The sequence below is a fragment of the Podarcis liolepis genome (genome assembly GCF_965112155.1).
Source record: "Podarcis liolepis genome assembly, chromosome: 15".
Classification (NCBI taxonomy): domain Eukaryota; kingdom Metazoa; phylum Chordata; class Lepidosauria; order Squamata; family Lacertidae; genus Podarcis; species Podarcis liolepis.
Genome location: NC_139566.1, coordinates 2915806 through 2931876, shown reverse-complemented (window position 1 = coordinate 2931876; position 16071 = coordinate 2915806). Strand labels below are relative to the sequence as shown.

Here is a 16071-nt window from a genome sequence, read left to right as displayed (position 1 = left end):
TTGCGAGGAGAAGCCCCGCCCACAAGCTTCCCAACGAGTCCTCGACCAATAGGCAGAGCGGTGCTGCGTTTCTGAGGCAACTGGAGGCGGGGGCGTAGTTACTATGGGGGCGGAGGGAGAAAGGTGGCAGCAGCCAATTAGGAAGAAGCAAAGCGCCCGAGGGGTAGAGGTGTGAGCGAGGGTGGGGATAGGTGCCTGAGGATATAAAAGCCGACCAATAGGCAAGGGAGAAGTTCAGACGGCAGCCAATCCCGAGGGTGGGAGGGGGAGAGGGGCGGGAAGAGAGCCTTAACCGTCGTCCTCTCGCGCAGGTGTAACTGTTTAGGGCCTACTTTAGGCATCACAGGTGGCTCAGAAGTGGTCCCATGATGCACTGCGCCCATAGGAGGCTGCCGTTGCTGGCTTCCCATAATGCACTGCGGGGAAAAATTGGGCCTACGGGGTTGCCATGGTTACACACATAGCATGTGAAATTAATAAATTAAAAAATTGTCCAGTAGCACCTTAGAGACCAACTAAGGTGCTATTGGACAATATTTTATTTTTTTTATTTTGCTTACCTCAGACCAACATGGCTACCTACCTGAATCTACAAAGCAAATGGTTTTGGAATTAGGGTGTGTGAGCAGGAAATGAGCTCATCAGTATTATTAGGATTGTGCCCAACACTTAAAATTCCCATTGCAATTAAAGGTCCCATTCATTTCAATAGGTCTATCCTGAGTATATAGTGTGGCTGGATGCCCAGTGCAGAATAAAAATAAAGAGTTAAAACCACAGCCAGCGTTAAATCATTTTATTTACTCATCAAATCTATAGCCCCCCTTTTTTCTTCCCAAGGTGGCGTCTGTGGTTCTCTCCCCCTTGCATCGACCCTGTGAGGTGGGCACCCCATGTCACGCCCAGTGAACTGCATTCGCTGAAGCGGGATTCGAACCTTGGGTCTTTCCTGACGCTCTAACCACTGCACCCACCCTGGGAACATAGGAACATTTGTTTTGTTCAAAAAAACTGTTTTCAAACTTTATTGACAATATTAAACGCTTTATTTTTTCTGCAAACCGCTTAAGAGGTTCTATTTACAATCAAGCGGCGGATACATTTTGCTAAATAAAATAAATAGCATCTCTGGCGTCTGTCCTAACACCATCGTCCACACTGTTTTCCCACAGTGAACCGACCACATCCCAAAAACAAGACTCTCCTCGCTCATCTCCCCATCAACTGGCATTCAGATAAAATATTCAGATAACATAAAATATGAACCCCACCATAGGAATTGTCCAGAAATTGCTGAATCACTTTTTAAAAGCCAATTTTCCCAGTAACTTGTGGGCAGAGAAGAGGCGTAGCGTGGAGGGTCTGTGGGGTCTGTCGCCCCAGTTGCAATTTTGTGAAGGGGGCGCACCCCCATGCACCTGCCCCGGGCATCGTGAGCATACGATCCACCGCTGGGGCAGAGGCGCAGTTATCTTAGAAGTTTCCTGGTTCCTCTCTTTCAATTCCCAAGTTTTTTTGGGAAAGAGCATGCCGTGATCAGCACCACCCAAATGCAGGCATCGCCCCTCTTGTGTTGGGTTCAGTTCATTATGCATTATGAAACCCAAAACCCCTTCTCCACTTTCAGCTGGTCATCAACCTACGGTTGCGTTCCTTCATAACTGGATCCTTCCTCTCACTCCTTTACAGAACCTTCCTGCTGATTTTTATATATATATATAAAATGCACTAACTGCATGCACTGTTAGGATTGTAAACATTATATAGGCTGGGCGTTGCACACTGATAAACTGGAAAAAGAAGCTAGGAATCATTGGCGTGAGGGTACGACGGCAAAAAGCGTCCAACTTTGATCTTTTTGAGATAATCCGCTTCCGGGTGAATTCAAACACACAGGCAGTTGAGTTCTTGCAGATGTTGACAGCTGTTTTGGCATCCAGCTTATGAAGTAAGGCAGAAGTTTGGCCAACATTTGCTCCAAAATGGCAGCCCAGGCCCAGAAGCTGTTTCGCTACATAGAAGTCCCAATTCTTAAGAGTTGGGCATGGAACCCAAATCAATCCCATGCCTTCTAGCAGTAAAGATTTCGCAGACTGTGTAGCTCATGCAACAAGACAAAGCCTTGGGTTATTATGTCCAGAACAGAAATGTAACAATAAAGTGTGGAGTGCATTTCTTTTCATTACTGGAAAATGGTTTGCTTAAAAAAAGGAAATAAACTCTGGGTAAACTCTACCCAAGTTGGGAAGGCCCACTGGGAAAACAAAATGGTTTGCAGGGTTGGATTGAGCCAGAGTTTAGTCCAGGATGGCTCAAGAAACATTCTTTCATTGGTAATCGTACTGGAATGGAAAAATCAAACAATCAATGACAAGTCTTGCCTTCCTTGATTCTCCTCTGACTCTCAGTATTTCCTAGTAAAAGGCTATTCTGGAATTGGGAGCCGTGGAATTAATTCTCTTTTTGTGTGTGTGGGATGAAATGGTGGACTTGGAGAAAGTTGATGGATGATGGATCCATTTTTGCTGAATTGGGTGCGATTTGCCCAACGCTCAAGACTGGGCAGGTGGGTCGGGATAATTTGGTGCCCCTTGTTTCGTTTTCAAAGACAGACAGACAGACAGACAGACAATTAGTTGGCAGTGTGTGAAGACATCTGCAGCCTGGTCTATAGCAAGAGAATTGTTATGGTGAGGAACAATATGCCCATAGCCATGACAGCCACGGAGACCTCTGGGATCCGGCCGCTGTTGAGGGTGACTTTGAAGGCTGTGATTTCCTCTTGGTAACCTTCTTCCCTGGAGGTGCACTTAAAGACCCCCTGGTCCATCGGGGTGCTCTCCCCGAAACGGAGGGTGCAGGACTGTTCGTCCATGGAGCATGGGTACGTCTTGTCGTCTTTGACCCAGGTGTAGATGGCGTGGTGAGACCGCAGAGGGCACGGCAGGTAGATGTAGCCTGTGGGATCTACACTCACTTTCTTGAGAGCCTCCTGGGCTAACTTTTCTTCAAGGGTCAACATTTAAAGAGAGAGAAAGAGAAAAAAACAGAGGAGAAACCATTTTTAGGTTTGTTTGCAGGTTCAACTAAGGCTCTTCCTCCAGAAGGCCCTCAGAAAGTTGCTCTGAAAGGAAGGCAGCTTTCAGTTGGATAAAGGTTCCCAACCCCTGTTCTAGAGAATTGGCACCCATGTAGAACGTCCACTTACCATCAAGACATTTAACAGAAACCAAGCCTTGCATCACTTAAGGCCAATGGGCTTGCATTGAAACAGCAGTTTATTCCATTTCCCCATTATATCTGAGCTTTCATGTGATGTAAAAGCCACTTAATGGAAACCTAATGGAATATAGCACCTGCTCAGCATTCATTTCCTTGTTTTCTAATTCCAGAAAAAGCTCATTTTGCAACCCACTGGACCCAGAAGATTGCAGGAGTAAAGTGACCAAATGTGGGGCAGTATGTTAGCACTCAGTTCTTTCCTGAGGTTTCCATGGAGAAACAGAAAGGATGCAAGTGTAGTAGTGTTGTCCAGTGATATTCATTGTATCACATCACACCCACTGGTGTGAATGCAATTTAGCATAAAATGCTGGTATATTGGTCAATAAGCCACGGTTCCATAACGCAACAGGTACTGTGCAGAATCACAGAGCTGCAGAGATGAAAGAAACCTGAAGGGTAATTTAGTCCAACATCTTGCACTGAATGCTCTGCGCAAGGAACATTAGAAAACGGGACACAAGCACTAGCATTATAATCAGGAAAACTAATGCAATATTCTCCCCCTCTGAATACAGCCTAGGTCTAGTCCTGCCCTTTGGAATCAGCAGCAGACAGAAGTCTTTGGTAGTTAATTGTTAATTGGGCCAGTCAAACCTGTGTTGGAATTATCTGAGGGGTCAGGGAGAAGAGGGTTGGAAGAAGGCTCAAGTAAAAAGAAACCCAGGCTTTTCATTCCCCCATCATCTGTGACCCTTAACCCAACCCAGCCGTTCACATCCACAGGCCTAAAAGGTTTCTATGTGGCATCGTCTTACCTTCAGCGTTTTCACACATGGAAGCGGTGCTCGATGAATCTAGGTTCTGAAGCAAGCTGTTGAAGGAAACATACGGGTGTAAGAAGAGTCCAGCCGGAACAAACCAATGGGTTGGACTGGGTCCCAGGGACTCAGCTACGTTAGTCAAAAAACAACGCTTTGAATGCATCATAAACATGCAAGACCAGGGACTCAGCTACATTGGCAAAGAAAAAACGTTTTACAGTGGTGCCCCGCAAGACGAATGCCTCGCAAGACAAAAAACTCGTTAGGCAAAAGGGTTTTTTGTTTTTTGAGCTGCTTCGCAAGACGATTTTCCCTATGGGCTTGCTTCGCAAGACGGAAACATCTTGCAAGTTTGTTTCCTTTTTCTTAACACCGTTAATACAGTTGCGACTTGACTTCGAGGAGCAACTCATAGAACGCGGTGTGGTAGCCTTTTTTGAGGTTTTTTAAGACTTTGGTGATTTTTGAAGCTTTTCGAAAACTTTCCCGACACCGCGGAACGAATTAATTTCGTCTTGCGAGGCACCACTGTATATGTTTTGTTTATGCATTCTAACACTGAGACGCCAGATGGCGATGTGGAGTCCTGTTTTTGCCAACCTGATTTCTCATACAAAGTTTGCAATGCGTTTAACTGAAACAGTTCTTTGATGTGTTTAGATCTAGCCCTGATGGTGCTGGACAGCAAAAAATAAATAAATCTAACATAGCGTTTCCCCCCCTTTTGTTATACTAGTTTAATTTCTGACGTATTTATAGCGGGTTTTTCCTGTGTGTAGATCCACCCCAACTCTACAATTCAATGATTTCTATTATCCTGTTCCCCACAGTGGCCAAAGAGATGTTTCAAATAAGTATAAAAGCAGCACATGAAGGTGACAGCTCCACCCTTCTGTTTTGGGGTTTCCTTAGTCCCAAGCACCAGGTACTCAGAGGTGCAAATGGACCAGCAGTTAGAATGGATAAATATGTCAGTTTTGTTTTCATATCTCCCTTTTCCACGCCGTAGTTCAGCTCTCCACATTTCCATATCAGCTTGTGCTTTTCTTAAGACAAGTCCTCATGAAAATTTAGCAGGGTTTCAGTGCAAATTCTTCCTAATGTACACGTTTTTGGGATGCAGTTTTGCCAAACACCCTCCCCACCTTCCACTAGTCTGGAGGGGCCATCAGTTTCAATAGATCAACTTTGAGTATCACTTAATTGGATACAGGTAAGGTAAATGTTAAGTCGTGGGTTGACATAGCAGCCGGCACAGCGATTTCTTCAAGTAGCTCTTTTATTCTGGTAAGCTGAAATAGAACTGACTGCGAACAGCTCAGCCGGCCTGTATTTATAGGCAGCCGGCTGTCAACATTGTAACCACAACCCCAGAGTTCCCGCCTAAAATAACTGCCGCGGACCTGAGTGAAAACTATCTACAGACCTGAGTGAAAACTATATACAGTATCCCCCTGTTGGCCCAGGGTGAAACTACACTACATAACACCCCTCCCCACCGAGATAAGGCGTTAGTTACAATCGTAATGGTTTCCTTATATACAGCACCACGCGTAATGGTTCAATTAGGCACAAAAGCATATCGGTTACATTTCCCATACTTAGACCAACAGTGATACCTGTCCAACAACATAGTCCTTTAAATAAGTTGGGCGCTTGGAAACTCTGCCAGACCGCCGGGGACTGGTAGCCAAGTCCGGAGGGCCACACAGTTCTCGCTGAGGCTGTGGTGCGACCCTAGGTGGCGTTGGAACCAACTCCCCTGGATCCGCTGCTGTGGGTGGAGCCTCCGCAAGTGGAGTGGTCTGAGTCTGTTCTGAAACGGCTTGGTTCGGCTCCACGCTGGCAGTTTGCGAGGGAGGTGTAGGTGGGGCCTCGCCATCTGTACGTGTCTCTTCTGGAGCCGCAAGCGCAGTTGGGGGCACCTCGGTAGTGTCCAAGTCCCCAACCCTGCGCCTAAGCTGGTCTATGTGCCGTCGCCACAAGCGTCCGTCTTCGAGTGCCACCTGGTACGAGCGAGGTCCAGTGACTCCCACTACTGTGGCTGGCACCCAAGGGATGTCCCCCACATAGTTCCGGGCAAAGACCTGGTTTCCTGGGACAAATGACCGTGGTGCGTTGGCACAGCCTGGGGGTTCAGCCACGGCAAAGTCTGGGTGTAGCCGGTCGAGCGGTGACCTGAGGCGGCGGCCCATAAGCAGTTCAGCAGGACTCCTCCCTGTGGCCGCATGAGGGGTGATGTGTTGCACGAACAAGTATTCGGCGACCCGCTCATGCCAGTCTCCCCGGTCCAGGCGTGCCAGTGCCTCTTTTGTTGAGCGCACCATTCTTTCCGCTTGCCCGTTGCTGGATGGATGAAAAGGTGCCGTTAGGGCATGGCGGATGCCCAGTCCCAAAAGATACCGCTCAAACGTGCCTGACGTGAACTGTGGTCCGTTGTCAGAGACAAGGACATCAGGACACCCATGCGTTGCAAACAGGCCTCGCAGCACCCGGATGACAGCTTCGGTGGTGGTGGAGGGCATCAGGGCGACCTCCAGCCATTTGGAATAGGCGTCCACCACTACCATAAAGGTCCGGCCGTGAAAGGGGCCAGCCAGATCGATGTGCACCCTCGACCAGGGTGTCTTTGGCGTCTCCCAGGTGTGTCCCTTAGCTGCCGGTGGTGCAGGCCTCGACTCTTGGCACGCTTGACAGGCGGACACCCAGGCAGTGATGGCATCGTCCATATTAGGCCACCAGACGTAACACCGAGCCAACGCCTTCATTTTGACAATTCCCGGGTGGCCAACGTGCAGAGCCTCCAGGACGCGCTGACGGAGTCCCTGGGGAATCACGACGCGGTCTCCCCACAGCAGACAGCCGCGATGAGCTGAGAGTTCATGTTGTCTGGTTGCGAAGGGCTGGAACTCTGCTGCAAAAGGCCCTTGTGGCCACCCCCTCCACACCCAGTTGAGCACCCGGCTGATGGTGCGATCCTGGGCAGACGCGGAGGCCACAGTGGCAGCCGATACAGGCGCTGCCGGAAGATCCTCAATCAGAAGGAGTGATGAAGCTGGAGCCGGGTCTTCCACAAATGCTGGAAGAGGGCAACGGCTGAGGGCGTCGGCATGGCCCATCGATTTCCCCGGGCGATGGATGATCCGGTAGTGGTAGGCAGCCAGGAAAACAGTCCATCGCAGCATGCGTGGTGAGAGGACCGGTGGAGTTGGACGATCACCGGCGAGGAGGCCCAGGAGTGGCTTGTGGTCAGTGATGAGGTCAAAAGTCCTGCCATAGAGGTATTCATGGAACCTCTTCACTCCAGCCACAAGTGCCAATGCCTCCTTGTCGAGCTGGCTGTAATTCCGTTCCGTCGGAGATAGTGTCCTGGAAAAGTAAGCGAGCGGTGCTTCTCTTCCATCTGGAAAACGGTGACTAAGGACAGCACCTATGCCAAAAGGTGAGGCGTCGCAGGCAAGGACCAGCGGCCTGGATTCACTGTACTGTACCAGCACACTGTCTGAAGAAAGGAGAGCCTTGACCGCGTTGAAGGCCGCTGTCTCCCGATGACCCCAGGCCCAAGGCGTCTTAGTGCTAAGGAGTCGGTGAAGAGGCTCAGCCACTGTGGCTTTGTGGGGCAGGAACATGTTATAAAAGTTCAGCAGCCCCAGGAATGCCTGCAACTCCGTTTTGTTCTTTGGGGTGGGGGCCTGCTGGATAGCGCGGATCTTGGATGTGGTTGGATGAAGGCCGGAGGCATCGATAAGATAGCCCAGGAACTCTACCTGTGGAACGGCAATCTGGCACTTCTCCCTCTTTACCTTGAGCCCGGCCTCCTGGAACCTGGTCAGCACGGCACGGAGGCGCTCAAACAGCTGCTGGTGTGAGTCTGCAGACACCAAGACGTCATCAAAATATGGTACCACGCCCGGAAGCCCTTGCAGGAGACGCTCCATAAGGCTTTGGAAGATGCCAGGAGCCACACTCACCCCGAACTGCAACCGGCGGCAACGGAATGCCCCCCGGTGGGTGACGATCGTCTGGGCTTCAGCAGTGGCATCATCGACTGGCAGTTGTTGATAGGCTTGGGCAAGGTCCAGCTTAGCGAAGACCTTACCCTCACCCAGGGAATGCAGCAGGTGTTGGACAACAGGAACCGGATAAGCGTGCTGCTGAAGTGCCTTGTTGATCGTGCACTTGTAGTCAGCGCAGATTCTCACCGATCCATCTGGCTTGACAGGCGTGACGATGGGGGTTTCCCACTTTGCGTGGTCAACCGGCTCCAAAACTCCTTGGGCGATCAGTTTGTCCAGTTGTTCGTCCACCTTAGCCTTGAGAGCAAAGGGAACCCGGCGTGGCTTTAGCTTGATGGGGGCGACTTGTGGATCAAGGCTAAAGGAGATGGGTGTACCTGTATATTGCCCCAAGGTGCCGTCAAAAACCTCGGCAAAGTCTTTGACCAGACCCTCAGTCTCTGCGTTAGAGATGCAGTTGATGCCGGTGACTTCCAGGCCGAGGGCATTAAACCAGTCTAGCCCTAGGAGGCTTGGCCGCTGACCTTCGACCACCACCAACCGGAGCAGGCCCGAAAAATCCTTGAAGGCGATCCGGAACCGGCCAACGCCTACCACGGGAATGTCGTTTCCCTGGTAGTCTCTCAGGTGTACGCGGTGAGAGCCAAGTTGCCTTTTGGACACTCTGGGTACCAGTCTTTTGATGGTGCTCCATGACACGATGGACAGGGCAGACCCGGTGTCGATCTCCATGTCACATGGAGCTCCTTCAATGAGCACCGTGACGTTCAGCTTGCGTCGCGTAGGCGAGTCGGTTTGGCCAATCGTGGTTCCAGACGGGCAGCGGCAGTTGGTGAGAGCGAAACAACTTTCCTTGGCTGACTGGAGTGAAGACTTGGACTTGCGAGTCGATGAAGGGGGGGTGTCAGATGGAGCCGATCGGCAGACCTTAGCGATGTGGCCCCTTCTGGAACACTTCCTACAGATGGCGTCTCTGAATCGACACTTGGCACGGGAATGGTTGCCTCCGCAGCCAGCACATTCCGGTTGGCCCTTGGACTTCTGTTGGAACTTCCTGCGCTCCCGCTTTGTCTGGTGCACGTCATCGTCTTCACTGGAGGATGCCTCATCACTGCTGGCCTCTTCATGATGCACCGGAACTGGCTCCCTAGCAAGACGCGGGCTGCTGGACTTGCGGATCTCCTGGGCGGAGCGTTCAGCAGCTTCTGAGGCCACAGCCTCCTCAATGGCTTTCTGTAGCGTGAGGTCTGGCTTGGCTAGGAGACGCCGTTGCAGATGGATGTCCCGGACCCCGCAGACGATTCGATCCATCAGGGCATCGTCTAAGTCTCGGAACTCACAGTGCATTGCAGCCTGTCGCAGGGCGGTGGTGTAGTTGTTGATTGACTCCCCCTCTGCCTGGTTCCGGTGGTAGAACGCATGGCGGGCAGCAATCTTGGACGGCTTCGGTGCGTAGTGGTTGCGGAGCTTCTCTTGGATCGTGTCCCATGGTGTTGCCTGGACTGCTTCAGGCGCAACCAATGCTCGGGTCGTCTCAAACACCTCAGGCCCACAGAGGCTGAGGAATAGGCCCCGCTTCCGATCCGTTGATACTGCTGTCAGCTCGTTGGCTTGGAGGTAGCAGTCGAACCGAGCGAGGTAGGAGTCCCATGATTCAGAGGCTGGCGCAAACGGCGGTAGAGGCACAAGTGAAGCCATGATTCCGATGCCGGCGTGAAGGGCGATGGATGGAACACAGTGCTCCAGCCAGAAGAGTCAGCTCTGAATTGGTTCTGCCCAGTGATTTCGCTCAGTGATTTCGCTCTGTGATTCAGCTCAGTTCAGAGGCTGGCCGCATCTGGCTGTGCTCTGATGTCCATCTATCCCATCCTCGTCGCCAGTGTTAAGTCGTGGGTTGACATAGCAGCCGGCACAGCGATTTCTTCAAGTAGCTCTTTTATTCTGGTAAGCTGAAATAGAACTGACTGCGAACAGCTCAGCCGGCCTGTATTTATAGGCAGCCGGCTGTCAACATTGTAACCACAACCCCAGAGTTCCCGCCTAAAATAACTGCCGCGGACCTGAGTGAAAACTATCTACAGACCTGAGTGAAAACTATATACAGTATCCCCCTGTTGGCCCAGGGTGAAACTACACTACATAACAGTAAAGGTAAAGGGACCCCTGACCATTAGGTCCAGTCGTGGCCAACTCTGGGGTTGCAGCACTCATCTTGCTTTATTGCCCAAGGGAGCCGGCGTACAGCTTCCGGGTCATGTGGCCAGCATGACTAAGCCGCTTCTGGCGAACCAGAGCAGCGCATGGAAACGCCGTTTACCTTCCCGCCGGAGCAGTACCTATTTATCTACTTGCACTTTGATGTGCTTTTGAACTGCTAGGTTGGCAGGAGCAGGGAGCGAGCAACAGGAGCTCACCCTGTGGTGGGGATTTGAATCGCTGACCTTCTGATCGGCAAGCTCTAGGCTCTGTGGTTTAACCCACAGCGCCACCCGCGCCCAGTTGTATACAACATCACAGGAAAATGCAGCAATTAGACTGAAGCAACATGCGGACGATGGGGAGGAGGTGCTTTGGAAAGTCGATTTATCAGGATCAGCCACCCCAAATTTCCTTTCCCCTTTTGATTCTGGGCCAGACCTGCCAGTGGAGTTACTGTCCTGGGAGACAATGGAGCAGGTCTTCTGTTCCCCGTCCCAGCCACAATAGGGGTCACGGGCCAGGATACACTTCCAGCAGTTTTCCTTGTACTGGTCGCAGTCGGCCAACAGCAGGCGCACCACCTCGAACTCGGTGCTGGCGTACAGGTGGCCCTGCCGGAGAGAAGATGGATTAATAATAATAATAATAATAATAATAATAATAATAATAATAATAGATTTTATTTATATCCCGCCCTCCCCAGCCGAAGCCGGGCTCAGAGCGGCTAACATCAAATGTATAACACATTAACATAAAATCAGACAATCAATTAAAATACATCCTCAAATCAGATCAGGATCAGAATAAAATCCAATCGGATGGCAACCCGCAGATTAGGGTTGGGGACCTTAAATGCTCACCAGGCCCAACTGTTTGTGCTGAACTTATATGGGCCTGTGAGAAAAATTGGGAGGCCACTTCCATGTAAGTTCTTATGAAAGGGGGGAGGGAGTCAGACTGAACCCCGACCAAAGGCCTGGAGGAAAATCTCCGTCTTGCAGGCCCTGCGTAAAGATGTCAAGTCTCGCAGGGCCCTAGTCTCTTGGGACAGAGCGTTCCACCAGATTGGAGCCACAGCCGAAAAGGCCCTGGCTCTAGTTGAGGCCAGCCTAACCTGCCAAGGGCGGGAGAAAGAAAGGAAAAAGAGCTGCCCCACTGCAAGGAAGAGAGGACCGTAAGATGCCCCCCAAGTTTGGGAAACTAAGATGGATCACTGAGAAAGGGATTTTTTTAAATTTTCTGTTTTTGGAAAAAGCAACCCTGCCTGTCTGTTCTTTGAGTTTTGGGGAGTAAGGAGGGAGAAAACATTCTTGCACTTGCCCAACTGTGCCACTTATCTGCACTCTTACCGAATCATCGTCCAAGATCATAGAAGAGACAGGGGCTTCATTCTTGAAGGGACTCAGCTCGGCAACAATCACTGTCTGGTCTTTGCTTCTCAGCACCTTGTGGATCTTCCCTTTTGCTGCGGCAGCGAGAGAAGGAGAGGCGGAAATTGTGTTCATAGGAAGCTGCCTTAAGTATCGAGTCAGACCATTGTTCCATCTACCTCAGTCCTGTCTACATTGACCAGCAGTGTGGCCCTCTGTGGATTCCAGCCAGGAATTTCTCCCAGATGCCAGGGATTGAATTTGGGACCTTAGCGCATCAGGCGCTGCACCACTGAGAGTTGTCGGTTTCCTCTTCCTCAGCATTAGACCACATTCACTCTGTGCATTTAAAGCACTGCAGTACTATACAGTGGTACCTCAGGTTGAGTACTTAATTCGTACCGGAGGTCCGTTCTTAACCTGAAACTGTTCTTAACCCGAAGCATCACTTTAGCTAATGGGGACTCCTGCTGCCGCGGCGCCGCCGGAGCACAATTTCTGTTCTCATCCTGAAGCAAAGTTCTTAACCCGAGGTACTATTTCTGGGTGAGCGGAGTCTGTAACCTGAAGCGTATGTAACCCGAGTGATACGGAAGGGGGGGGCATGTCTTCTTCACCTCCTTCGCTACAATATATCCATTTATTTCCAATTGTCAATGTCAAAATGGACTAAAATCTATAAAATTCATAGAAAATCAACGTGCCAATTTGCTCAATTTCTCTAGGACCCCATGACACCTCCCCTGTCCTCCATAATCCCTCAAGCAAGGTGTCAAGACCCTAATCCGGTCAAATCGCTCTGCCAAGCCCTTCCTCCTAGCGATGCCAGGTGACAGACTATGCATACATGGACTATTGTCTTCTCAGGATGTGCTTATCTGTGCATATCTCCAGCTCTGCATATTCCCCCCTCCCTCCTCCATATGTTAATCCGGTGTAACCCAACCTCTTCCTAATGTATTCGTGATGTAATCTGTGTAACCCAACCTCTTCTTAATGTATTCATGATGTAACCGGGATGTATTTTGCACTGTATTCTGGGACATGGAGGGAAATTTCAAAAGTTAATGTCACCCCTTTCTCGCTGTTCAATCTCGCCTTGAACCTGTTGCGCAATAAACTTGGATCTTCCGCAGCTTGCTCCTGTCTCCGGCTGAGCTCATTTTCTTCCGCAGGGACCCGCGGACCTAGTCCGACGAGCTGGGTGGCAGAGTAGCCCTGCACCCAGATTTTTCCGTAACACCGAGGTACCACTGTATAAGGGCAGGCACACTTTTGTTCTGGGCTCCTGCTCCCTCCTTCGTGTGGTGAGTGAGGACCCTGCTGCAAGAGTTAATCAATATCAGGCTTACTAGCTGCTTTGCTTCTCAATATTCTCTGCTTGGCCTCTGTTATTTTCTCCGACCAATAGGGAACCTACGTAAGGACTCTATATGGGCTCTTGGGTACCCCATAAGGGAAAAAAGGGCAGGTTTTTGTTTACAACACCCCATAAGGGAAAGGGAGCAGTTTTTTCTTATAGCACGATGATCCCCACAGACAAGCAGTTCGACAGAGCAAGAGTGTGGTGCTGGAAGGCTGGTCTCCCCTCTCTGTGGCCGCCAGCCATGATGCTGCAGCTAAAAAAGCCAATGCAATTCTGAGCTGCATCAATAGGAGTATAGCATCTAGATCAAGGGAAGTAATAGTGCCACTGTATTCTGCTCTGGTCAGACCTCACCTGGAGTACTGTGTCCAGTTCTGGGCACCACAGTTCAAGAAGGACACTGACAAACTGGAACGTGTCCAGAGGAGGGCAACCAAAATGGTCAAAGGCCTGGAAACGATGCCTTATGAGGAACGGCTAAGGGAGCTGGGCATGTTTAGCCTGGAGAAGAGGAGGTTAAGGGGTGATATGATAGCCATGTTCAAATATATAAAAGGATGTCACATAGAGGAGGGAGAAAGGTTGTTTTCTGCTGCTCCAGAGAAGCGGGCATGGAGCAATGGATCCAAACTACAAGAAAGAAGATTCCACCTAAACATTAGGAAGAACTTCCTGACAGTAAGAGCTGTTTGACAGTGGAATTTGCTGCCAAGGAGTGTGGTGGAGTCTCCTACTTTGGAGGTATTTAAGCAGAGGCTTGACAACCATATGTCAGGAGTGCTCTGATGGTGTTTCCTGCTTGGCAGGGGGTTGGACTCCATGGCCCTTGTGGTCTCTTCCAACTCTATGATTCTATGATTCTATGCTCACCTGTTCCCAGGAAGAGGACATCGCGAGAGATGCCGGCAGCATCCTGCACGCTGTCCACCACCACCTGGGTGTACGTGTCGTTGTTCTGGAGGATGTAGAGGGGGTGCTCTTCATCCGGGTAGATGACCGAGTCGATTTCGGGGTGGTCCTTAATGAAGGTCAGGGTAGATTTGGGCAACGGAGGGTGGCCATCTGGTTGCACACACTGAGCAGGAGGAGAGAAAGGGAGACGGGGATAAGTCAGCGCGTGTGTAGGAGAAATGAACATTTTGTACAAAAATAAATAAATAAAGATTCCTGCTTTTTGGTCGTTTATTTTTATTAAAGATTTTCTTGATTTACAAAAGCGTGTGCAATGTCTCTCTCTTGTATTTTCCCCCCATGTGACATTTTTTTACAAATCAGTTTCATGTGTTGAGACATTGGGAAGAAAAGGGGGAAAGATGGGTGGGGTCGGGTGGCGATGTTTCTATTTCACTTAATGTATGTGTGGGGTTTTGTGTCAGTGTTGCTTGTGCAGGTTCTCTGCTGTTCACTTGTGTTCCTTTGGTGGTGAGAGAGGTTGGGGTTGGTCTAGGGTGTGGTTATTCATTTGTGGTTGGCTGTGGTGGTCTTTGTTTTCGTGTGTGAGTGGGGTGGGTGGGTGTTTTGGATCAGGTTAGCCATATTGGTTCATATGCTGTTGGTGGATTTTTGTCATTGTCGTGTTGGGCTGTGTATGTGAAGGCGTCTTCTTCTGTTTGTCCCCGTGTCAGTTTCAGTTTATCGGTTAATTTTTCTAGTAAGGCTGTTTCCCATACTATTTGGTACCATTGGTCCATGCTTACTCCTGACAGGCCTCGCCAGTGTCTGGCTATGATGCTTCTGGCTGCTGAAAGTAGGTGGGTGTTATGTACTGAGTGGAATAGGATCCAAAAGGCAGCAGTCTGATTGGTCCTAGAACAATAGGATTCAGAATGCAGCAGTCTGATTGGTCCTAGTACAATAGGATCCAGAATGCAGCAGTCTGATTGGTCCGCAGGAGCCACCCAATCCAGCTCCAGGTGGAAGTGAATCCGCAACCTGATTGGCCTACAGGAGAATCCCGGAATTAGCCAATCACGTGGGGCCCATTGTGTAAATAATATATATAAAGCAGACATTCTGGGGGGGCTTCCATTCCTCCTCACCACTATGAGCGGAATAAAGAGCATGAAATCCACTCTTGACTCCGAGTATATTTCAGTGGGTTATGAGTTCTTTGTGGTGCAAGTGGGCATTATTGTCTTGGAAGATGTTTAGTAAGATTCCTGCTTTTTAAAAAACCTAGAGGCCTAGGAGTGACCTTACCATGCCAGGTCTGGGCACGGGGATGGGACCAGTGACCCCTTTGAACTTCGAAGTCTTGAAAACGTTGCTGATCCGGTTCATCGAGTACGAACAGACAGCAGATGAACCCCTAAAGGGGGAAAAACCAAAAACACTGGTGTGATGTCAGTCTTACAGCCGACTGACCATTCCAGGAAGCACAAAATCACAAACTCAAAATCGGCTTTTCTCTGCAGTGAATACTCCTAGCACGTTTGTGAATGGATACGACGAAGACATTTTGTCAAAAGCAGCTTCTGACATAGATGCTGCTGGCTGAAGCACGACAGTGGAAATGGCATTAAAAAATCAGACTCAATTATTGTGGCATTAAAAGAAATCTGGATTTTATTTATTTCAGGAAAAAGTAGCACACGAATTATGGGTCTCTAAAGGACAGGAAGATTCAGGCCATTTTTACCCAGCTGTGGTGGTATTTTATTCCGTATAGTTTAGTTTCAGAAGTACAGGTGTATCCTCCATGCTGGCTACAGAAATATGGATGTCATGATTTTAGATTGGGTGTTATCATTCAATATGTTTAGGTTTTGCATGCCCTTGCCTTTATCATCATCATCTTCATCATCATCATTTTTAATTTGTATATCGCCTTTCTATCTTACAATACTCAAGGTGGTTTACAAGCTGAAGAAACAAACATCTTATAACAAGTTATAACAAGTTAGATGTATTCTTGAATTTTTTATTACCCGTCTTCCTGGCTTTATAAGGGAACTTTGCCAACTCTGTTGCACAGGATCTCGGAGGGTAGAAACCTTATACAGTGGTTCCTCTGGTTGCGAACAGGATCCGCTCTGGAGGCCCGTTCGCAACACGAAAAGAGCGCAACCTGCAGC

At 49.5% G+C, this 16071-nt stretch overlaps 1 protein-coding gene across 1 annotated transcript in view; it reads right to left on the bottom strand.

Annotated features, from left to right (window-relative positions):
- Positions 1–782: 782 nt before the first annotated feature.
- Positions 783–16071, bottom strand: part of LOC310694189 (semaphorin-7A-like) — a 37405-nt gene continuing 22116 nt past the window's right edge. The window contains exons 9-14 of the mRNA XM_083477144.1: positions 15197–15305; positions 13868–14072; positions 11611–11726; positions 10700–10872; positions 4041–4096; positions 783–3006 (exon numbers count right to left, since the gene is read on the bottom strand). Of these exons, the coding sequence (XP_083333270.1) occupies positions 2669–3006; positions 4041–4096; positions 10700–10872; positions 11611–11726; positions 13868–14072; positions 15197–15305 (997 nt within the window). The 3' untranslated portion in view covers positions 783–2668. The remainder of the gene's footprint in view (positions 3007–4040; positions 4097–10699; positions 10873–11610; positions 11727–13867; positions 14073–15196; positions 15306–16071) is intronic.